The sequence below is a fragment of the Natrix helvetica genome (assembly GCF_964273705.1).
Source record: "Natrix helvetica genome assembly, chromosome: 11".
In the NCBI taxonomy this organism is placed as follows: Eukaryota; Metazoa; Chordata; class Lepidosauria; order Squamata; family Natricidae; genus Natrix; species Natrix helvetica.
Window position 1 is genome coordinate 4,325,920 of NC_138562.1, and position 23,847 is coordinate 4,349,766.

At 46.2% G+C, this 23,847-nt stretch overlaps 2 protein-coding genes across 3 annotated transcripts in view; both read right to left on the minus strand.

Annotated features, from left to right (window-relative positions):
- The window catches only part of ATP7A (ATPase copper transporting alpha), a 47,325-nt gene extending 31,074 nt beyond the window's left edge, over window positions 1-16,251 (minus strand). The window contains exons 1-3 of one of the 2 annotated variants that reach the window (XM_081963910.1): window positions 16,214-16,247; window positions 4,308-4,467; window positions 1,804-1,943 (exon numbers count right to left, since the gene is read on the minus strand). In XM_081963910.1, coding sequence (XP_081820036.1) covers window positions 1,804-1,941 — 138 coding nt within the window. In that variant the 5' untranslated portion in view covers window positions 1,942-1,943; window positions 4,308-4,467; window positions 16,214-16,247. Of the gene's footprint in view, window positions 1-1,803; window positions 1,944-4,307; window positions 4,468-16,213 lie in introns of both variants that reach the window. The other variant, XM_081963911.1, reaches the window with a different exon arrangement.
- A 2,306-nt stretch (window positions 16,252-18,557) lies between these two features.
- On the minus strand, window positions 18,558-21,777 carry COX7B (cytochrome c oxidase subunit 7B). The gene is made up of 3 exons (XM_081964042.1): window positions 21,621-21,777; window positions 18,927-19,051; window positions 18,558-18,743 (listed from the first exon to the last, which is right to left on the minus strand). Exons 1-3 carry the CDS (start codon window positions 21,655-21,657, stop codon window positions 18,666-18,668), a joined length of 240 nt encoding a protein of 79 aa, XP_081820168.1. The 5' UTR covers window positions 21,658-21,777; the 3' UTR covers window positions 18,558-18,665.
- Window positions 21,778-23,847: the final 2,070 nt, after the last annotated feature.

Consider the following 23,847-nt stretch of genomic DNA (forward strand, 5'->3'; position numbering starts at 1 on the left):
ACACAAACTCCCATCTTGTTTACTGCTAGTGTGTTAAGGATAAGTTTAATGCTAATTAAGTTCATATTTTAATAAAAAGTTACAAACACACCGTGAATAAAGAACTGTCAGGATGGAATGGCAAGTCAGAAATATGCTGTACATGCAAAAAACGGAAAAGGGAAACGATGATTAAGCCCACAGGAGAAACTGACGGAGCTACCCTGAATAGCTTGACTTATTATTCTGGAATCTGAAGAGATCCCTTCAGGTGGATCCCCTGTCAAGTGTCCAAAGGCAAAAGAATCTGGGCCAGGGAGGTGGATAATCAAAGCCCTGCACAGCTTCCCTTGATGGGCTCCTCCCAAAACAACCTTATTATTACTCTGATTATTTTCTTCCGTGAGCCCATAGCAAAAGAGACTCTGACAGTTTGGATCTTAAGCAGAGAACAACAGTTCCCAACAGTTCTGTAGTCCGGAGACCACAGGTGTACTAGGAAGGTGCAGCAGGCGGTCTGGATACTCAAAATCAAAATGTTTTTCAAAGGCAAATCAATCTCTTGGCAAATCGCAGAACACCTTGGCATTCTCACCCAAACTCGTGTGACATTTGGTAATTTCAAAATATTGGAGCTATTTTAGAAACTTAAATGAATGTTAATTTGCTATAGATACTGTAAGGCAGGGGTCTCCAAACTTGGGAACTTTTAAGACTTGTGGACTTCAGCTCCCAGAATTCCCCAGCCAGCATAGCTGGCTAGGGAATTCTGGGAGTTGAACTCCATAAGTCTTAAAGTAAGTCTCTCCAGCAGAGCTGGCTGGGGAATTCTGGGAGTTGAAGTCCATAAGTCTTAAAGAAAGTCTCTCCAGCATAGCTGGCTGGGGAATTCTGGGAGTCCACAAGTCTTAAAGTTCCCAAGTTTGGACACCCCTGCTGTAAGGGAATAACACACGCCACGGCACACATACAAGCTCTAGTCTAGGTTCCATGAGGGACGTATGACAGGATACAGGCATCCCCAATCCAAGTTTGGACTCTAGTTGCTGGATTGCTGCAGACCAAAAATTTCCATTTAACACCTCAAGGTTCCAGTCACATCAGTGATTTCTCCATCCAAGAAAAAGCCTCTTCCTCTCTCTCTCCTGGGTGGAAGGCCTGGCTGGGATTAAAACTGACATGCTATTCCTGAGAGCCTCTTCTAGCAGAACAAGCACCTCTACTCATCTTAGTCTCTTTACCTATGTAAAATACGCAGCACAGAAAAGTAGGAACTTGGGCTCCGATTCTTTGGCAAAAAAAGTCAGAATTCCGCTGAGATACCAAGACTGCAACAAGTGGGAGGAACTTCTCTGAACTTTTCTCCCTCACGGATTTACTTTCTTGTAATACCTAAAATCTGATTTGTTTTCCAGGAGACGGTCAACATATCCTGTTGCTTCAATTTCTAAAAGGGCAAATGGCCATTACTGGAAAGTCCATTGAATTAACGGCAAACTTTCCATTTGCCATAGGCAAAATGCAAGCTAGAACACCCCCCCATACACCCCCCTATAATTGAATTACACAAAGGTAATCATTTTAAAAGATTGCGGTTTCTTTCTTCCACCTTTGGCTATAGCATCATGGATTGATTTACTGCCAATTGTATGGAAGATAACCAAATTCAGGCTCTCTGAACTGCACGTCCTCCCCCAGCCCCCTCTTTAAGAATACTGACTCTAAAACCTGTCAAGATGATTCTGCTAAGCTGCGTGGAAAAGCAGTCCTCCACTGCTGCACCCCGTCTAGCCTCTGATCTGTAATAAAAGCAAAATTACTTACTTTAATGACGTGAACGCCATTTAGTTTCCCAATATGCTGCTCAATTGTCTGCACGCAAGAACTGCATGTCATTCCCTCCACCTGAACCACAATTGATCTGGCCCCTGATGATGGATCCATTCTGTTATCCTCTTGCATTCCTGAAAATTCCGAAAGAAAAAGAGAATGGCACAAATCCAACAAAGACACAAATCAGACGCCCCATTTATACGGAAATGACAGCACACCTACAAGAAAACATCCAGGAACAATGGAGACCAGGTGTTAGGTCAGACATCAATTCTTTCCCTGGCTTGATTCACTATTGGAAAATGAAAAGAAAAGGGGGCTGCTTGGAGCTGCTTGGAGCAGAGAAAGAGGCAGAACAGAAATGAAACGAATATATAAATAAGCAAAGCAAAGGGTGTGGCAAGGGGCGTGTAAACTACACCATCTATTTCCAAAAGCAAAGCATCACAAATGTTAATGAGAAGTAAGTGGGATTGCTCAAAAGAAACAACCGGAGCAGATACAAGGCTGACAAGTTTATTTTCACTGGCATGTGGAAAAGCCTTCAGAGGAGTGACCCAAATAACAAAAGTGGAGTATGCAATTACTCCGTATGACTAAACCTTTGTTTACATTAACTCTCCAAGTGACAGTACTCGATTATCCAGAATGCGCACAGATTTTTATCCACCTTTTGCTGAGTAGAGTTTCCCTGTAATCTGCAGAACTGAAGGCCAATCTACTCCGTGCTTATTGATCAACCAAATAATTAAGGATCCTAGCTAGCATAGCGTGTACTTTGTGGAAAGTTATCACCCAGCCCTCTCCCAGAAAAATGAAATATCCTAGGAAATATTGAAAAGGCAGAATATTTCTCTGGATGTGAAAAAGGAAGAAACATGTTTTATAAAGACAGAATAGCTCCCTGCAGCTTCCTGCCTCCACCCACTTTGTCAATGGGCCATTAAGAAGGCCAAGCCAGTCCCTTTACATAATAAAGAGTTCTCCCCTTCAGCTCCAGGGGGATGAGATTAAGGCAGGATAATATTGGCCCTTTACCCAACTCCCCAGTGGCATCTGATAACTCATCCGAACCTGGATTCAAAACCTAGAGAGCAGCCTAGAGAGTTGCCCCTGCACGGCCCCATGGGAGTCTGACAACCCATCAGAAGACAAGCTCAAGATCAAAGGCCAGAGAGGGGATAAAACCAGGGACTCAGCATCTCAGTCCTTCTCTTCTTCTCCACCAACATTGAAGCATGTGATCACCTTTTCTGTTCAGGACTCAAGCCATGTGGTCCTGTCCACCATTAAAACCACTTTTCCAAGCAGCCTCCATGTCTCCAGTGTCTTTTTCCCCACTTGGAACCGAACCCAGAAGGACATTTCTTTCAACAGCTTGAAGTGCATTATCTGTCTGTGTATAATTCACTGCAAACCACCTTAGGAACCCTGGAAGTCACAAACTGGAATGAATAAAACCACATTCATAACTAAATGGGACTGTGATATTAGGGCACACTTTCAATACCTCTCCATCAGGAAGCAGATAAAGATACCCCAACTTTCCTTTTGCCATCACAAAAAGTAGGCAGGAGCATCAAGAGGTATTCTCTCCAAAACCCTCAAATCGGGTTCTCATTCACTAAATAAGGAATGAATATTACCTTGATATTTAATAGTACAGGGTACGTTATAAAATTACTGGAATCAAGTTTCCTACTAATCTATGGCTGGTTACTAAAATTAGCTTGGGTATTAGTACTATACCCCAAGCTCTCCCAGAGAACACAGAAATTATAGCAGAAAAAAAGGGATTCATATTCTGGATTGATTAGCCATCTCAATAATGATCTCAAAAACTGTCTGTGGCCTTCAACTTTTCACAATTAGCCACAAGGACAAGGTTTCTTAAGCGTTTCCCCTTCATCTGCTGTTTACCGTTTACCGAGTACAAAAGCATCTGTTATTGCATAACAATGACTCTAAAAAAAATGTAAGCACATTTTAAAAGCAATTAAAGATTTAGAATTTTAGGTGGTAATTAGGTAGCAGGTGCAAATGAAGCTTTAATAAAGGAAGTTTCCATGTAAATAAACCTAACTGGGGAAAATAAATCCAGCTAAAATGCACCGTGGCATTTTCATGCCAAACATGAATCTGATATTAAAGTGCAGGCATATCATTTCACACCCATTACCTTTCAGACGCAAAGAAAAAAAAATTAAAAGGCAGGAGATAGAAAAAAAAAAGAAAATTTCACTTACATCAGCACTAGTTACTAAATTCGTCAATACCTCTCTATCTTGCACAGCAATCTTGCTTTTACTGTGCGTTACCTGATAATTGTATTGTTCAAATGTCTCATCTCTCCAGCAAAACCACTTTTCTTGGTCTTCATTTTGTTCCTCGTTATTTTTCTCTCTATGGTCAAACTATCACAACATGCTTATTTCATACAGTCACTTGCTTTTGCATTCCTTATTCTCTTAGCACTCATATTCCTCTGCTCTCACCTTTCTTTTCTGCTTCTCCTGGATGTGGTTTGCGCAGGTTATATTCAAAACAAGGAGAGCCAGGTGATAAGGCTGACACGATGACCGGGCCCCGCTCAGAATCCTCTTTTGGCACAGCCAAGATGGAGTCTTCTGAGGAGGACAAGAAGCAGACGGAGGGCTGAAATGAAAGGTGGATATAAATCAAATACAGGTAGCTCTCGCTTAAGTCAAAGTAATTGGGACAGGCATTAAGTGATGTGGTACTAAAGTTTGATTTCATATAACTACGCCACTGAGTTCCAGCAGTCGCTGTTGCCATTACGAAGTGAGGATCTTACTGGTCATTAAGCAAAGACCTTGCCTGACTTCCGACTCCCTCACTGATTATGATTGTGGGATGCTGGCAGGGAAGCCTGTCAATCATGATCACGTGACTGTGAGATGGGGTGACAGTTGGATATCTTGGCTGGTTGCCAAGTGATCACGAAGACAGTGGTGCTGGGACAGCTGGAATTTCAGGGATTGTGTTTTAACTACCTCTCATTAACCATTATTACCGGTTTGGTCCCTAAAATGCAATGTTAAATGAGGACCACCTGTAAATAAGCTGCTTTTATGAGCTGGTTGGAAGAAACACCATTTGGGTAGGTTCTACTGCCTGTCTGAAGTGGGAAATGGAAGTCGTATAGACCAGAGATCTTCAAACTTCGCAACATTAAGACTTGTGCATTTCAACTCCCAGAATTCTCCAGCCAGCTGGCTGGAGAATTCTGGGAGTTGAAGTCCACAAGTCTTAAAGTTACCAAGTTTGAAGACCTCTGGTATAGACAAGTCTTTGACTTTCAACCATTTGTTTAGTGATTGTTTGAAGTTATAACAGCAATGAAAAAAGTGACCGATGATCGGTTTTCATACCTACAACCATTGGCACAACCCCTTGGTCACACGATCAAAATTTGGACGCTTTTGCTAACTGCCATGTATTTACGACGGTCACAGTGTCCTGTGTGTGTGTGTGTGACGTGATCACATTTTGTGACCTTCTGACAGGCAAAGTCAATGAAGAAGCCAGGTTCACTTTACAACCATGTTACTAACTTAGCAACTGCAGTGACTCACTGAACAACCCTGGCAAGAAAGGTCACAAAATAGGGCAAAACTCAGTTAACAACCATCTCGCTTAGCACAGGAAATTTTGCCATTTCAATAGCAGTCATATGCGGACGATTACCGTATTTTTCAGAGTATAAGACGCACCTTAATTTTTGGGAAGGAAAACAGGGGAAAAAAGTTTCCGCCTCTGCCTACCAGCATCCATCGGTATTAATCTGGCTAGTGTCCTTGCAGCAAACGGCCTGGTCAACGGCCTGACTGGCTGGGAATGGGAGATGGATCTGGCCAGGAGGAACACATAGGAGGAAAAAGAGCATTTCAGGCAGTGGGCGGTTCCAGGCTGCAAAGATCGCAGCGCAGCCTGGAACCGCCCGCCACCTGAAACGCTCTTTTTCCTCCCCGATTGCAAAAATGGGGCATGCATTCCTCCTGGCCAGATGTGTTTCCCGGGCCAGAAGCAGAATCCAACCGCCCTCCACCTGGGTTGTCTGGAGAAGCGGGAAGCCGAGCAGCGAGCCACCTTGTCTTATGCCCCTATAGAGTGCCTACTTCATCTGCCCCTTCTCCAGACGACCCAGGCGGCTATATCCGGAGTATAAGACATACCCAGATTTCCACCCTCTTTTTTGTGGGAAAAAGGTGCGTCTTATACTCCAGAAAATACAGTACTTGTACATTTTCTCCAACTGGCAACACAGCACCAGATCTTTTGTTTTGAGTTGCATTCAAGAGAAACCTCTTGGCAGCTTTAAGTCCAGTGTGGACTTCAAGAATTCCCCTTCCCGTTTGCCTTAAAATGTTGGGCTTTGACTCCCAGAATTCCCCAGCCAGGTTCCTGGGAGCTAAAGACAGCACACCATAAAGTTGTCGAGGTTCAGAGACATCACTCTAGACAGAGCCAGGCTCCTTTTTAAAAAGTTTAAAAGGACTGGGGAGCTGATAAAAACAAAGGCAGGCTAGAGATAAAATTGTAAGAATTGTTCAAGTATTTCCATTAGGCACAACTTAATTATACATAATTCACTAAACTTAACTAGGGACCATGCACTTATTTTCAGAACACTCTGGAGAAAAGAGATCACACAGGGAATAAATCAGAATTTCTTCCATTTAGACCTGCACAAACAATATTCCAGCGAAGACGCCCTCTTTTGCTTCCTGTTTTGCTGTCATCCTAGAATCATATTCAGCTAAAGCAGTGCTTCTCAATTATTTTCTGTCATGCCCCCCCTAGGAAGAAGAAAACATTTCGCGCCCCCCCCCCCGCGCGACTGTAAATAGTATCATTTGTCTATAAAATTGTTATAAGTACACCTCTGCATAACATAGCACACCGGTCTTTCCTCGTCTCCCACCGTAGTCACATGCTTTCTTTCCTCTTTCCCTCTTACTTGTCTATCCTTCCTTCCACCCTCCCTTCCTCCTTCCCTTCCTTCCTGCCTCCCTTCCAGTTCCCTCCTTCCTCTTTCCCCCTGCCTGCCTGCCTTCTTTCCCTCCTGCTTATCTATGCTTCCTTCCTTCCTTGCACCTCCCTCCCTTCTGCCTGCCTGCCTTCTTTCCTCTTTCCCTATCCTCCTATCCTTCCTTTCTCCCTCCCTCCTTCCCTGCCTCCCTTCCAGTTCCCTCCTTCCTCTTTCCTCCTGCCTGCCTGCCTGCCTTCTTTCCCTCCTGCTTATCTATGCTTCCTTCCTTCCTTGCACCTCCCTCCCTTCTGCCTGCCTGCCTTCTTTCCTCTTTCCCTATCCTCCTATCCTTCCTTTCTCCCTCCCTCCTTCCCTGCCTCCCTTCCAGTTCCCTCCTTCCTCTTTCCTCCTGCCTGCCTGCCTTCTTTCCCTCCTGCTTATCTATGCTTCCTTCCTTCCTTGCACCTCCCTCCCTTCTGCCTGCCTGCCTTCTTTCCTCTTTCCCTATCCTCCTATCCTTCCTTTCTCCCTCCCTCCTTCCCTGCCTCCCTTCCAGTTCCATTCTTCCCTCCTTCCCTCTGCCTCCTTCCTGCCTGCTTGCCTTCTTTCCTCTTTCCCTCCGGCGTGTCTGCTTTTCTTTCCTTCCTTCCACCTCCCTTCTGCCCTTCTTCCCTCCCTCCCTGCCAGCAGCTCCTCCAGCATCCCAGCTGGAAGCAGCAGCACAACAGTCGCCGTTACCAGGGGCGAAGGGGTGGCGGTGGCAAGATCGGGCGACCGCCGCCCCTTTGTCCCTTCCCCAACAGCGGCTGTTGCGCTTCCGCTTCCAGATGGAATGCTGGCAGTGGAGCTGCTGGCGGGGAGGCGAGCTACGCGGTGGCGAAGACGGGCGGTCCCATGCTTCCCTCCCTCCCACCCCCGCCCGAGCAGGCTTCTTGCACAGCTCCAGCCCGCGGCTCCAATGAAAATCCAGTCCGAAGTGCTGCCACTTCCAGGCGGGATATATTATGCCTCGCCCACGCCTTCACCGCCGTTGCACCCAGATGGAAAGGGAGCCTTCGCGCCCCCCTTTACAGAGCCTCGCGCCCCCCCAGGGGAGCGCGCCCCACTATTTGAGAACTGCTGAGCTAAAGGTAAAAGTTTCCCTCACACATACGTGCTAGTCGTTCCCGACTCTAGGGGGCGGTGCTCATCTCCGTTACAAAGCCGAAGAGCCAGCTGTGAAGTTCCCAGAAGGCGACCTAATTAATTAACTGCGTTTGAATTTTACCCCTGTATCCCCTCCCTTCTGTCCTGAGTCATAACTCATATTCTCCAACTAGGCTGTAGATATGAGATACGACTCCGGCCGAAGGCATGCATGGAATTTCCCCTGATAATAGTCATTGCAACGCTTTTGAAGTTGATACCAGCACTGTCCGAAGACGTCTCCGTGGTCATGTGGCTGGCATGTTTACACACTGAAGGCACATGGAACGCTGTTATCTTCCCACCAAACGTGGTTCTTATTTTTCTACTTGCATTTTTACGTGCTTTCGAACTGCTAGGTTGGCAGAAGCTGGGACAAGTAACGGGAGCTCAGTCCGTTACGTGGCGCTAGGGATTCAAACTGCCGACCATTCTGACCGATAAGCTCTTAGCCACTGAGCCACTGCGTCCCCTATATTCAATTTACTTTATAACAAAACCTCATCTTCTGCAGATTTTACTGTTGTTTATAGTTATTGGTTGTATTGCTGTTATATACTGCCCAGAATTGCTTAAAATGTGTGGCCATGTAAATATTTTAAATAAAAATAAACAAATAGGACCCCTTAATCTCAAGTCTGGGAATAAAACCAGGTTTCCTGCCTGATATGGTGAAAAGAGTAAGGTTCTACATTTAGGCAACAAAAACGAAAAGCACAGGTACAGTATGGGTGGTAACATTGCTCAACAGTAGTAACTGTGAGAGGGAACTTGGAATCCTAGAGGGCAACCATTTAAATATGAGCCAGCCGTGTGCAGCAGCTGCCAAAAAGCCAACTCAGTTCTAGGTTACATAAACAGAGGGATAAAATCAAGATCAGGTGAAGTGTTAATACCACTTTATAATGCCTTGGTAAGGCCACACTTGGAATACAGCATTCAGTTTTGGTCGCCACAATGTAGAAAAGATGTGGAGACTAGAAAGAGTGCAGAGAAGAGCAACAAAGATGATCATGGGACTGGAGACTAAAACATATGAGGAACGGTTGCAGGAACTGGGTATGTCTAGTTTAATAGAAAGAAGGACTAGGGGAGACATGATAGCAGTGTTCCAATATCTCAGGGGTTGCCACAAAGAAGAGGGAGTCAAACTATTCTCCAAGGCACCTGATGGTAGAACAAGAATCAATGGGTAGAAACTAATCAAGGAGAGAAGCAACTTAGAACTGAGGAGAAATTTCCTGACAGTGAGAACAATTAATCAGTGGAACGGAAGTTGCCTCCAGAGATTGTGAATGCCCCAACACTGGGAGTCTTTAAGAAGATGTTGGATAGACATTTGTCTGAAATGGTATAGGGATTCCTGCCTAGGCAGGGGTTGGACTAGAAGACCTCCAAGGCCCCTTCCAACTCTGCTATTGTATTGTATTGTATATCAGGCAAAAGTTGTCCGGATCTCTGGGGGCCTGCAGTACCAAAGGACAAGTCTGGCAATGGAGAAAGCCAACTTCTTAGGTCCCAAAAGAATGAGGTCACTTGAAGGAATCACTCCTGGACCATTCAGGCCCATCCTACCTAATTCTACTGTGCAGGCAGAAACCGTAGGAAATAAATGATCCCTTGAATAACCAGGCCCTGGGCTGTGAAGGGATTCATAGGTGGCAACCAATACCTTGAATTGTACCCAGAAGCCAACTGGTAACCAATGCAGGTTGCAGAGCAGAGGTGGCACATGAGGGTATAGGGATGCGCCCATCACCCTCCCCCACCCCATGCCACTGGGGCATGAATAATTTTTTTGAATTACTTTCCAATCTAGCAGTGGGCACAGCCATACTGTGCAAAAGCCCTCCTGACATCAGCTGCCACCTACTCTTTGCGCACTTGGTTGTGTGCTTGGTATTGTTCAGTGGTGGGTTCCTGCCGGATTGCACCGGATCGCACGCTCCCTTTCGGCGCTAAACCCGGAAGTACGGTGTTGCCCCGCCCCTGGCGACGGGACGACGCTTGCCTGCGCTCCACCAGCTCGGCTGGGAACGGAGACGTTTCCCCAGCGGAGCGGAGCACCTGAAAGGGACGCAGGCTCAGCCTGCCAGGCTGCCACCACTCCACAGAAGACATTGCTAAGCAGAGAAACGTCTCCGTTCCCAGCCGAGCTGGTGGAGCGCAGGCAAGCGTCGTCGCGTCGCCAGGGGCGGGGCAAGACCGTACTTCCGGGTTTAGCGCCGAAAGGGAGCGTGCGATCCGGCAGGAACCCACCACTGGTATTGTTGCACAAACAGAATTAGGCAAAACAGTTTTTCAGAGCAAGAGGTTTGGCGAATGTATTATCACAGAAAATGAGCTTTTGTGGCTTCACAAGTGTGACAGAAATAACATTTAAAACTTTTTTTTTTTCCTACAAGTCAGATATGAGCCATACTGATGATGAACAATTCAGGACCCCTGTTAAGATGAAGCTCAACATTACACCCTCAACACATTTGTGGTTGTAGCAAGAAAGATGTGCAGGTAGAAGCAAGGAGGGGAAAGCATTAGAGGACACAGGGCTGAGATCACATCCTTTTTAGCTACACTTTCTAAGATTTTGGCTGAACGAGAGGGGGGGAAATGCTCATTTAAAAAAAAAATGGGGCCATTTTGCCATGGGCACCTGCAGGGATTGGAAAAGGCCAGTTTACATTCCAATTCCAAAGAAGGGCAATGCCAAAGAATGTTCATTGCACTCAATTCACATGCTAATAAAGTTATGCTCAAAATCCTACAAGCTAGGCTCCAGCAGTATGTGGATCGAGAACTACCAGAAGTACAGGCAGGATTTCAAAGAGGCAAAGGAACTAGAGAGCAAATTGCCAACATAAAGTGGATCATGGAGAAAGCTAGGGCGTTCTAGAAAAACTTCAACTTCTGTTTCATTGACTATGCTAAAGTCTTTGATTGTGTGGATCACAACAAACTGTGGCAAGTTCTTAAAGAGATGGGACTACCAGACCATCTAATTTGTCTTTTGAGAAACCCATATGCGGGTCAAGAAGAACAGTGAGAACTGGACATGGAACCACTAATTGGTTCAAAATTGGGAAAGGAGTCTGGCAAGGCTGTATACTGTCGCCCTGCCTATTTAACTTATACGCAAAGCACATCATGAGAAAGGTGGGACTAGATGAATCAAAAGTTGGAATTATCAACCACCTCAGATATGCAGATGATACCACTAAGGGCAGAAAATGAAGAGGAACTAAAGAGCCTCCTGATGCGATTGAAGTAGGAGAGTGCAAAAGTTGGCATGAAACTCAACATTAAGAAAACTAAGAACATGGCATCCGTCCCTCTCAATTCCTGGCAAATAGATGGGGAAGAAATGAAGGTAGTGACAGATTTTATCTTCCTGGGCTCCAAGATCACCGCTGATGGGGACTGCAGCCAAGAAATTAAAAGATGTTTGCTCATGGGGAGGAAAGCTGTGGCAAATCTAGACAGCATAGAGACAACACCCTGCCAACAAAGGTGCGTATAGTCAAGCTGATGGTTTTCCCAATTGCAATGGATGGCTGTGAAAGTTGGAGCATAACGAAGGCTGAGCACCAAGGAATTGAGGCCTTTGAACTCTGGTGCTGGAGAAGATTCCTGCGAGTCCCTTGGACTGCAAGGCGATCCAACTGGTCGGTCCTAGAGGAGATCAACCCTGACTGCCCTTTACAAGGCCAGATCCTGAAGATGAAAGTCAAATACTGTGAGAAGGAAGGACTCACTGGAGAAGAGCCTAATACTGGGAAAGATTGAGAGCAAAAGAAGAAGGGGACGACAGAGAATGAGGTGGCTGGATGGAGTCATCAAAGCAGATGGCGTGAACTTAAATGGACTCCAGAGGATGGTAGAGGACAGGAAGGCCTGGAGGAACGTTGTCCATGGGGTTACGACGGGTCGGACATGACTTCGCAACAAACAACAACACCTGCAGGGACAGATGGAAAATAGAGTCCCTCCCCAGACATTTGTCCCTGCTAATATGGACGAGAGGAAGAAATATTAACAAAAATCAATGATCTATTATGCCAACATTCGATATTCCTTAAGGGGTTTGCAAAATTAGTATGTCAAAATCACCCCATGCTTGCTACTCTGCATGAATACTAATGAAGTACATACAGAAAAACAAGATCCAGAAAAGAAAAGAAAAGAAAAGAAAAGAAAAGAAAAGAAAAGAAAAGAAAAAAACAAGTTAGACACTTGTCTGCTTATTAGGCATGAATATGGTGGAAACCCCCATTGCCAATCTTGGATTAGAAAAACATGGAAAATGGGTAGAGGGGAATTAATGCCTTGATTTAAGAGGTGGTTAATGCTGCCTTACTTGAGGGCAAGAGAGGCCATTGTCCTTGAAAAAGCCAAGAGTGCACTCTCCTTGGTTGAAGGCATCTCTTGAAATGTGGCTGCCTTGCGTGTCCTCCTGGATGGACATCTCCTCCTAGGAGTCTTTGCCCAGCTTACGGCAGCTATTTTATTTATTTCTCATAGGTCTTTGCAGATGTAACCTCAAAACTCTCGGCAGCTAACAAAGTATAAAGAGACAATAAATACAAAAGGACGAAATGCAACTCAGGAGCCAGGTGTGGCCCCAGATGGACTAGGAAGCCCCGAGGACAGTGACTGACTCGCATCCTCGTCACCACAAGCTTCGCCACCTGGAACAACCTGCCTCGGAAGCCGCCTGGAAGCTGCAGTGGTACAAAATGCAGCCATCCCAATGAGAGAATGATTATGCCCGTTTAGGGGGTCGTGGCCCTTGCTATCAATAGGTTTCTGAGTCAGCTCCCAAGGGGCTGGGCTACCATCTCTGAAGCCCTGGCTGCAGGAGATCGGCTCTCCTGAGGGGATTCCATCCAACTTCTTTGCAGACCCACTCCTTGTCTCTATGGGCCTCCCACACTACAAAATGAATGTGTATAAAAGTACTCCCTGTTCTCATTTTCAACAAGATTGTGAGAACAGGCCTTTGAAGCTTGATTTAATAAGGATTTTTATGCTGATGGGATTTGTGTTTTCTTTGGCGTTGTTGAAGTCTCATTTTTTTGTTCCTGCTTTGGTTGCCATTACTTCTATTTATATCTTTTAATCCTCTTACTCAAAATTGTCCAGAATCTAGGGAACTGGACAATATATAAATGTATGCAAATAATAGCACTAGCAATAGCATTTATATACCTCTTCATAGTGCTTTACAGACCTCTGTAAGCAGTTTACAAAATCAGCATATTATCCCTGGATCTTCATTTTACTGACCTCGGTAGCCGGAGTCAAACTTGAGCTGGTCAGGCTCAATAAATATATGCATTTATCATAGTAACGTAAGTATATCTACAAGGATTTTCTCTTCAAACACAAAACACCTATGGAAAATATAAGGTTCCGTCTTAGGCCCAATACTCTTTAATAGCTTCATAAATAACTTAAATGAAGAAATAGAAGGGGAACTCATCAAATTTTCAGATGACACAAAGCTGGTAGGAATATCCAACACCCTAGAAGAGCTCAACCTGTGTGAGCAGTGAGTTGGTAAGCACTTGCGCGCATGTGCACCAGCTTGTCACTTGCGCATCCCAGTTTCCCCACCCCACCTTGCCAGGCCACCAAGTCGCAAAGATTGGGGATTGATGAACTAGAAAACCTCCAAAATCCCTTCCAGCTCTATTCTGATTGATCGATTGGGACATGAGTCTACAGCTGAAACAGGTTGTATTTCTCCTTGCAATATTGCATAGATGGAAACCAAATAAAAGATTCAAAAGCAGCAACTTTCAAGGACTCTGAATTCAAAACAAGTGCATTTGCATTTCAACTTTTTGCTAAGGTTTTGTAAAAATGCATTACATGTTACATTGCAAATCCCATTGCTTGTTTGATTCACACAAGAAATACCCTACAAACAACAGATGCACGGAGGAAAACATAGGTAAGTCTTATTTCCAGCTAAACCAACAACAGATTGCCTTTTCCAATAAATGTAAAGAATTCAATTTATAACTTAAGATGACTTAAGAAAAGAAGAAAGGAAAGGAAAGCCTTTAAAATAAAATCATAAAAGCACAGTACACCAAATCACGGAAGTAAAACTATCTTAAAACAAGTAAAAATTTAAAAAGTTGGACTTTTTAATACAAAAGTATTTTCCTGGCAGGAAAACATAAGAGGACATTCTGCCTCCATCTCTTGCCCTTCGCTCAGCAAGGCCATTTAGCCATGTCCACCTGGATTCCACCATCTGAGAGGGGGTTCCTTGTGATTCCCAGCCCCAGCATAACCTCAGGGCCAAAGGCAGGCAGCAGCCTCCTACTCTGAATTGCTCTCACACGGATTCAGAGGCGGCATTCAATGTAAACGGGCCACAGGAGCACCCACCCAAGAAACTGAGAGGGTGGAATCAAAGGAAGAATGAATTGCTTTCTCCATGCACTGGGACTATTGAAGGAGATGCCCAAGTTCAGAATTTCTCAACTTTAGCAACTTGTGTGTTGCTAAAGATGTGTAGGCCTACCTACCAAATTGTTTTGCGACAGACAACATAATCTAGAAACGTCCTTAAAATTAAAAAAAAATTATCCTCTAATTAACTTTAATAACCTCTGACACCCTGTTTTTGCAGAGCAGGGTACATTCTCAAATATGATGCAATATTACATCCAAAAAAAGAAGTGAAAAAGCTCCTTCAAAGTTTCTCTTCATGCCAGCATAAAGAGGGGGGAAAGATGTTTCCTCTGCCTTCCACTGCACACAAAGGCAGACTGGCTTCCTAAATTAAACGCATGCTTTAGAAATGGTTGAATGCTTCTTTTATTACGAAGCACTTTCTTTACATATCGCTGCATCCATGAAGGAAGAAACGTGGAAGGAAGGGAGGGACATTTCAAGCATACCAAGGAACATATTTGGGGAACGGAAGGAAGGTAAAAAGATGCCTCAACAAGCAGAGCGAGCCACAAAAGGAGCTCCATGCAAAAGGCAGGACTGGAAAAGCAACACTGGGCAAGGCCGGAGGGATTTCCTTCCTTCCCCTCGAAGTGGGAGGCCTCTGATCTCGGGCTCCTTTGGAAAACACCCTCCACAATTTGCCCCTTGGAAGGAGAAGGCCGAAAAGAGGAATCTCCCCACCCAGGAGACACAGAGCCCAAACAGAAAAGAAGCATCCCTGGCAACTTTGAGACGGCTGGACTGCAAGCAGCCAGCATGGGGAATTCTGGGAGTTGCAGTCCCCTCATCTGAAAGAGAGAGGGAGGGGGAGAAAAAAAGAAAGAAAGGCGAAAGAGAAAGAAAGAGAGAAAGAGACAGGGGGAGGGAGGGAGGGAGAGAAAGAAAGAGAGAAAAGAAAGAAAGAGGCAAAAGAGAAAAGAAGGAGAGAGAGAAAGGCGAAAGAGAAAGATAGAAGGAAAGAAACAGTGAGAGAAAGAGAGGGGGGGAACGAGTGAGAGAAAGAGAGAGAAATAAAGAGGCGAAAGAGAACAAGGGAGAAAGAAACAGAGAAAGGCAAAAGAGAAAGAAAGAAGGAAGGAAGGGAAGAAAGAGAGAAAGAGAGAAGGGGAGGGAGGGAGAGAAAGTGAGAGAGAAAAGAGGGACGCGAAAGAGAACGAGAGAAAGAAAGGTGAAAGAGAAAGAAAAAAGGAAAGAGAGAATGAGAAAGGTGAAAAAGAAAGAAAGAAAGAAAGAGTGAGACAGAGTGAGAGAGAGAGAGAAAAGGAAGAGGTGAAAGAGAACGAGAGAAAGAAATAGAGAAAGGCAAAAGAGAAAGAGAAAGGTGAAAGAGAAAGAAAGAAGGAAAGAAAAAGAAAAAGGAAGGAAGGAAGGAAAGAAAGAGAAAGAGAAAGAAAAAAGGAAGGAAGGAAGGAAAGGAAGAAAGAGGGAGGAAGGTGAAAGAGAAGGAAAGAAAAAAGAAAGAAGGAAAGGAAGGAAGGAAGGAGGGAAGAGGGGCTTCTCTTCCCTCACCCGGACCCCCGAGGCCCCCGACAAATCCGGCTCTTTCTGCTGAGAAGGCGTGGGGAGAGGGGATGTCTTCGGGACAGCCGGTCAAACAGGAGAAGCCGCCGAAGTCCCCGCAGGGCAGGTTCCCCCCCCCCACTCCTCCCTCCCTCTCAGCTCCTCGCCGATCTCGGGGCCAAGGAGAGCCGCCCGGAGGGAAGAGCCTTGCGGGAGGGGGTCCCGCTCCCTCCGCCCCGCCCGAGCCCGCCGTACCTCAGCCGCGGCCCATCCAGCGCGCGCCCCCGCCGCCGCCGCCGCCGCCGCCGGACCTCTCCCTCCCTCCCTCCTTCCCTGCCCAGCGCCGTCGCCGCCGGCTCGGCCACGCCCCACCCTCCTCCAGGCCACGCCCCTCCACGCGACGGTTGCTACGCTCTGCACGCCGCCCTGCAGGCAAGCGGAAGGGAGCGGAGTCACGTGGACGGGGGAGTCGGGTGACCAGAATCACGTGACATCTTCCGTAGGTGGGGCGGGACTCCTTCAATCTCCCGGGCTTTGGACCCCCTGCAAGGCGGGGGGGGGGCGCTGGGGAGGGGACAGCATTTTTCACAAATCTTATTAAAAGACGGGAACTTTATCATTAACATGATAAAGATGACACCAAACTGGTAGGGACAGCCAACCCTCCGGAAGACAGGCTTAAGATACAGAAGGGTTTTGACAGACTTGAACATGGGGCGCTATCTAACAAAATGAAATCCAAGGGTGAAAAGAGTAAGGTTCTACTTGTTTAGGCAAGGAAAACAAAATGCACAGGTACAGTAGGTACCTTGCTCAATAGTGGTAACTGTGAGAGGGATTTTGGCTTTTAAAAGTTATACCTTTCACTACTACAAAATAGAGTCCAGGGTCTTTCTTTCCTGAACATCCAAGCTGGGACAGGCCTGACACTGGGTGCCTTAACCACTAGAACAAACTGCCTCTAATAGTCCCAAATGCTGTGTTCTGAAAGGGCTGGACATTAGAGCCCCTTGCCACCAATTCTCCAGGCCCTCCACTGTCGCCAAGAGGTATCAGGCATCATTCAAAGGGATGCTTTTAATATGACTGACACATGGGCACTTTCGTGACTGCTTCATCCTTCTACTCCTTCCTCCCATTGAAATTCTCAGCATTATCCCATTTCTGAGAAGTGGCAGCAGAGTGGTAGGGGTGGTGGTGGTGGTACCCTATTTCTCTGCAATGGCCCTGGTCCTCTCATAGAAGTGAAATTGCTTCCCTTAATAGTCTTCCTGAAAAATGCAATGTCACGAAGTACAGTGCTATGTAATTTTAATGTAACTTAATCTGAATTTTAACTTATCATTTCTTCTTTCTCACATGTACACTCATCCATACAAACCCTTGTCAAATGACCAAGGCTGGGTTAAAAAATGATTCAAGAAGGGGTGGACTTTAGGACCCCTTTTTACCCCCCAGGTTTTTGCTTTGTTGATTAGCTGGGATTGGATCCCCCACCCCCCAATGTGCTGAGGCCCAACTTTGACTGGTTCAAGTGATTTGTTTTTCCTTCCATGACTTGTTTCGTTTTTATCCACCTTCCCAAAGGGATCTTTTAGACACATTTCTGGCACTTTGTCTTCTCTGCTTATATGCTTGCTTCATCTTTAGGTTACAGTAAAGTCAATCTCGACTCAGCCTCACTCATAGCCTCTTTTCCTACATGATTCCACCCGGCATCCCTTCTTCATTCTTCCAATTGGCCCAATTCCATATATTTCTCAATTATTTTTGCTCTGTTCCGACCAGTTCAGGTAGGTCACAATTAAATTTGATTTAGTGCAATTTGTAAATTGATACCAGGTCACGCTGGAATCAAAATTCAGTTAGTGCAAGGCTAACAACGTGGGCAGTTGAAACAGGCACCCGCAGTTGTTTGTGCAAAAAGTTCCAGTGAGGAAGGCCCAGCAAAGACAAGGCTCCTTTTGAGAAAACAGGAGAACAGATATGCTTTGGATGTAGGTTTATCCTCTTTTACTGTAATAGTGTTTTATGTTAAAATAAAAATGTATGGTTAACATTTTAATTGTCTATTTCCATCAAGCTGAAATTACTACCTTATTTTCCATAGCAGTATTACTTCAAATGGTGCAAATCCAAATAGCGCAAATCCAAATAGCGTGAACCTTATGTGGAATTAATCGCAGTAATCAAAACACATTTGTAATCTTTTCTTGGGTCTGCTTTCCATTCAGTCTTTTGAGAAATAATGTCAGGCTCCAAAAACCAAAAAGACACATTCTGATTCTTCCAAGCAGATTTTGTTTATTGTTCTTACCTCAAAAACCTTGCACACTAAAGCATGCTACCACCCCCATAAAACATTTACTCTCAGAACTAATAAGGAAGGGAGGTCTTGACCGTCTTACTCTCACATGAACCATCTGAACTGAGTTATTTCTTGTCCCTCTGGAATGCCCCCCCCCTCCCTCCTGGGAATCTGAACTACATTCCATCACAGATGTATGGATAATGCATGCAGCTGTAACATCCGGACAAAACCCCAACTTACTTGACTACCAGTTCTGCATTACAAGAGTATATACATTATGATCCCAAATTATTTATTTTCAATACTTTTATTATATCATAAGTAGCACAGAAGAGTGCCAGATAAGGGTGGCACAAAGAAGCTCAGATTACTTCCAGAGGTGTCCCAAAGTCATTTTTAGTCTTCTCTCCATTCTTTTGGAGTAAGTCGTCCAACTGGAGAGAAATTCCATACAAGTGGAAGTTGAAGGCAAGCCTGCAAGAGTGATCAGAAATAAAGCCTTAATCATTGCAGCAATTCTCTTCACACAACATATTTACCCACAGCCCAAGTGCCTGGACTGACACCACGAAGCCCACTTTAACAGGCAATCCCAGCAACTGTTGGAAGAAGGGTAGAGTTCTGCCCTGGCTGCAGTGAAGTCTGCAAAATACTTACATAGGTCCAAATGCCAATACCAAACGCCACCCCAGAAAGGAGAACGAGGTTGCCATACTTGTCATGGAAATCAGGTTCAAGTTTGCGGTGAGCCTGTCTCGTCACCGTATGTTGAATGCCACGGGCTGGAATACAAAGCTCTCACAGTTGAAACACCAGTTCACCAGTCAACCAAGCAAATTGACATGAAGCAGGTCTTATTGTTATCGTGCTTTTGATGCAGAATATACTAAGCGCTGAAATTCAATGAATGGCAATCATGGAGGGACTGGGCTACTGTCCTCCTTTTCTGGCATTTTTAAACTGAGGCTGGCTGCTTTTTATATTTTCTAATTTTGAAGCTGTTCAACATTTAACTCAGACCTAAGGTTAGCTGACATCCTACTGTCACAGGCACATTCACAATGTTTCTGCATGAACCCTTAACAAACATAATTATGCAAACCTGGGGTGGGAGCAGGAATGGATTTCCAGAGGAAAAAAATGCAGACTACAGGAACCATTTGCCCCACTCAGGTGACCCTGAGGACACAGATAAAACCTCCAAGTGGCCTCAATGACCCTCTAAAAGGATGCAAATGACCAGCTGTCTGCAAGGAATATAAATCCTTCCATACCCCACCACCCAGTCAGAACTGAAGAAGCTTCTTGGATGAGACGCAAAACACTTTCAAAGAAAAAATAAGAAAGACCAGTTGCCTTCTGAAAAAGCACCTTTGAGACAACCATGACCTGGATGACTGAGAATCTTGACAGACTTTTATCTGCATTAGCATTAGGTAAGAACTCAAAAACCCATCAGTGGAAAATCTCTGCTTTCTTGAAGAAAAGAAACACTTGATTTTTGTGATCATCAATTCCAGGAGGAAGGGCCTAAGTCCAGCTTCTAAGACTCAGCCTGGCATCCAATTGGGGCAGGGACTGCTTCATCAACAGCAGGTGCCAGGGAAGGGAGAGGGGGTGCTCAGGTCTTCTTGAATTGAGCAGGCTAAGCAAGCCCAGCCCGCAGTTGGTCCCAAAAGCTCTGCACCTTTTTGTACCATGCAATGGACTGAGCAGTGGTGAGAAGGGGTTTAGGAGGCCCAACATGGAATATCTGCAGGCTGAAGCACTACAGTGACCTGAAGGTTCAGATCTGGGGATATTCCAAGTTGTGTGTGTGTGTGTGTGTGCGCGCGCGCGTGTATCTTCATGGACTGGCAACTCCTGCTTGAAAAACAGATGAGTTGTGGCCAGGAAGACCTTTGTCCAACTCCATCTGGAGCACCAGTTGCATCTTCTAGATAGGGGAGAGGATGCCTTCAGAAACTCACTCATGGCCTAGTTACCTCACAGCTTGACTACTGCAATAGATTCTACATGGAATTGCCCTTCAAGGCCACTCAGATGTTTCAAGTGGGCCAGAATCCAGTGGTATGGGCAGTAATGGGCATGCCTTGGTTTTGTGCCTTGTGAGCCACATGGGGATTGCGTTGGCCAACTGTAAAGGCCTCCCACGGTGTAGGGCCCGGGTAGAGGAGGGCTGCCCATCTCCCACAGCATCTCAGGAGGGGTTTGATCTTGCAGGGTTGGTGCATGCTAGGTCCCTTGGAGTCGGCAGTGCCATCTATCCAGCCTCTGATGCGTGCTTCCTCTGCACCCTGCGGAAGCAGTTCCTCAGGGCCCCGCCAAAGCCCTTTGGCAGGGCATGGAAGGGCCATGAAGGGGGCTCCTGCCTGGCGCTCGGGCATCCCCCATCGTGCTGTCATCTCCTACTGGTCCTGTTGTGATTGTTTTGATTGTCGGACCAGAGTCATTGAGCGCAGTGGTGGGATACAAACTTTTTTACTACCAGTTCTGTGGGCGTGGCTTGGTGGGCGTGGCAGGGGAAGGATACTGTAAAATCCCCATTCCCTCCCCATCAGCTGGGACTCAGGAGGCAGAGGACAGATGGGGGTGGGGCCAGCCAGAGGTGGTATTGACCGGTTCTCTGAACCACTCAAAATTTCCACTACTGGTTCTCCAGAACCGAGCAGAACCTGCTGACTTTCACCTCTGGTCGAGCGGGCATTTATCCTTCTCCTGGGTCAGGCTGCCTGGGACTTGAGAAGCGGCTGAGGGTTGGAGGCATCCAGGGCAGCTGAGCCAAACCCGGCAGGTTGACTCCCCTTTGCTTTCCCTGCAAGGGCCGGTCGGCTGCCCAGGAGGCGGGAAAGGCCCTACCCGGCAGGAGGAGGGTTGTGGCACCCCAGGCAGTCCTCGAATTACGACCACACTTGGGCCCAGGATTTATGTTGCTAAGTGAGGCATCTAAGAGTTCACCCCCTTTTACGACCTTTTCTTGCCATGGTTGTTAAGCAAATCACTGCAGTTGTTAGCTTAGTCACACGGTCGTTAAGCGAATCCATCCTCCCCATTGACTTTGCTTGTCAGGAGGTCGCAAAGGGGGATCACGTGACCCACCCCAGGACGCTGCAGCCGTCATAAATATGAGACACTCGCCAAGCCTCTGGATTTTGATCACGTGTCAGCGGGGGAAATGCCGCAACGGTCGCTAAGCGTGAAAAAACGGTCCCAAGTCACTTTTCTCAGCGGCGTCGCAACTTCGAGCAGTCACTAAATATACTGTTGTAAGCCGAGGAACACCACCTTTCCCCTCCCCCCCACCTTCACCAGGCCTGTCAGGAGGGGGGGGCTCCGGGGCAGCAGACTCACCCGAAAGGCCCAAAGCTTTCCGCGCCAGAGGGAACATCGCGCAGCGTCTCCCCGAAAGGTTTCTGCGGTCACCTCGCCGGGCAAGAGGGGAACAAAATGGCCGCTGGCTTTGACGTCACACTTCTGCGCCCGCCGAGGAGCGATGCATCCTGGGAGATGTAGTTTTTCTGGGGGGGGGGGATGAAGGAAAGGTGGGGGGAGTGGGGCGCCGCAATCGCGAAGGGGAGCGATTCGCGACGAGTGAGGGGGCTCCGACCGGGCCACGTTTCGGTCCCAGCTTCTTGACTCGGCTCAGGAGAGGTGTCGTATCACTCGCTAAATGCAGTGTCCCTCCGCCGCGCAGCTCCTCTGGAGCCTTGAAGGGCCTCCGCGAGCGCTTTTTTTTCGTACTGTCAGGATGGCCGAGTGGTCTAAGGCGCCAGACTCAAGGCGATGAGCCTTCCCGGTAGGCGGGGCATTCTGGTCTCCGAATGGAGGCGTGGGTTCGAATCCCACTTCTGACAGAATTCTTTTTTGGGGGACTTTGCAAACGTTTAGTTGCAGCAAATGGAAAGGAAGCCTTGGGAGGGCGGGGGTCTTCATCTCCCCTCTCCCGGCAGAGTAGCCGGCGCCGCCCCTCTGAGTCTGCAGGCGCTTAGGGGCAGGGAAAGGAAGAGCCTTTTTTGCAGAAGAGCGCAATGCTCTTCTGCAAAATGCTTAAATGCTTCCAGGCCGGAAGGACAAGCAAGTTGGAGGGGGGGATTGCCAGAACCCCCTCCCCAATCCCTCTGACGCCCCCAAAGACATGGGGGCTTCTCTCCCCAAACGCATCTCTCCTGAGACCCAAAGGAGCGCGATAACAGTAACAAGAGTTGGAAGGGATCTTGGAGGTCATCTACTCCAACCCCCTGCCCAGGCAGGAGCCTGTTTCAATTCAGCCTCGGTTTCTGTAGCATTTATTCATTTATTTAGCAAATTGACACAGTTACAGCCCGCCCTTCTCACAAAATGTAATTCCTGTATTGCAAAGAAAATTTAAAACATTATATCGAAAACAACTTTGTTTCCATCCTGTCTCTGACCTTCCTCTTCATCACTAACGGGACTAACAAAATAACCGAAAGTAGGAAAACCGTGTTGCAAAGACAAGGAATCCACTTCTTCCCCTGGTAATGAACGATCAGCCTAAATAAATAAATGAACAATAGCAAACCAGGGAAAGTTCTTTACACAAACTGCTTTGAACTCACAAATGAGTTGCCCCAACTTAACGCATACAATAAAGAAAGAGATCTGCAAACGTAAGAAAAGTTAATTAAAATATTTTCCCCACTGGAGTTACACGTCCAACCAAATTAAGCGTCAGAGACACTTAATTATGAGTACACACACATACCACACACCCCCACAGACTACCTGCCCTATATTTATTTCTAGCCTCTGTATCTCCATTTACATCTTCCTATGAGAGCTATCTGTATGCTCCCAAATAATTTTTTTCTCTTTCAAACAGCCTGCTATGGGAAATCAGTCGACCGCCTCTTCTTTGTGGCAGTTCCTCAAAGATTGGGAGGCTGCCATCATGTCATTTATAATCCTTTTCACTAGACTAGACACGCCCAATTCTTGCAACTGTTCTTCATGTCTCCAGGCCCTTAATGATCCTAGTTGCTCTTCTCTGCATGCTTTCCAAAGTCTCAACATCTTTTTTGGTCCTATCTTTGCTTTCTTTTGCCACAGTTGTTCTGCTTTTATTTATCTGGTGCTTTTGGAGAATACGTTGAACCCCTTTTCTTTGTGGCAGCCCCTCAAATATTGGAATACTGCTATCATGTCAACCCTAATTCTTCTTTTGTTTAGACTAGCCCAGGGGTGTCCAAACTTGGGAACTTTAAGACTTGTGGACTTCAACTCCCAGAATTCCCCAGAAGTATGTTGCATGGCTGGCTGGGGAATTCTGGAAGTTGAAGCCCACAAGTCTTAAAGTTCCCAAGTTTGGACACCCCTGGACTAGCCAAACCGAAATCCTGCAACTGTTTTTCCCCCTATGTTTTTGTCTCCAGGCCTTCAATCATCTTAGTTGCTCTTCTTTGCACTTTTCCCAAAATCTCCACACCTTTTTTGTGATGTGGAGACTAACACTGGATGCAGTATTCCAGTGTGGTCTTTTATAAAGCAATACTAATACTTCGCATGATTTTGATTCTATGCCTCTGTTTATACAACCCAGGATTGTATTAGCTTTTTT

What these genes read in the sequence shown, in the direction of transcription:
- COX7B (XM_081964042.1), bottom strand. Translation starts at nt 21,657, where the DNA reads ATGTTCCCTCTGGCGCGGAAAGCTTTGGGCCTTTCGG. An exon ending in GAAAGCTTTGGGCCTTTCGG is followed by an intron (nt 19,052 to 21,620) that starts GTGAGTCTGCTG and finishes TTTGTATTCCAG; the next exon opens with CCCGTGGCATTCAACATACG. An exon ending in GTATTGGCATTTGGACCTAT is followed by an intron (nt 18,744 to 18,926) that starts GTAAGTATTTTG and finishes TCACTCTTGCAG; the next exon opens with GCTTGCCTTCAACTTCCACT.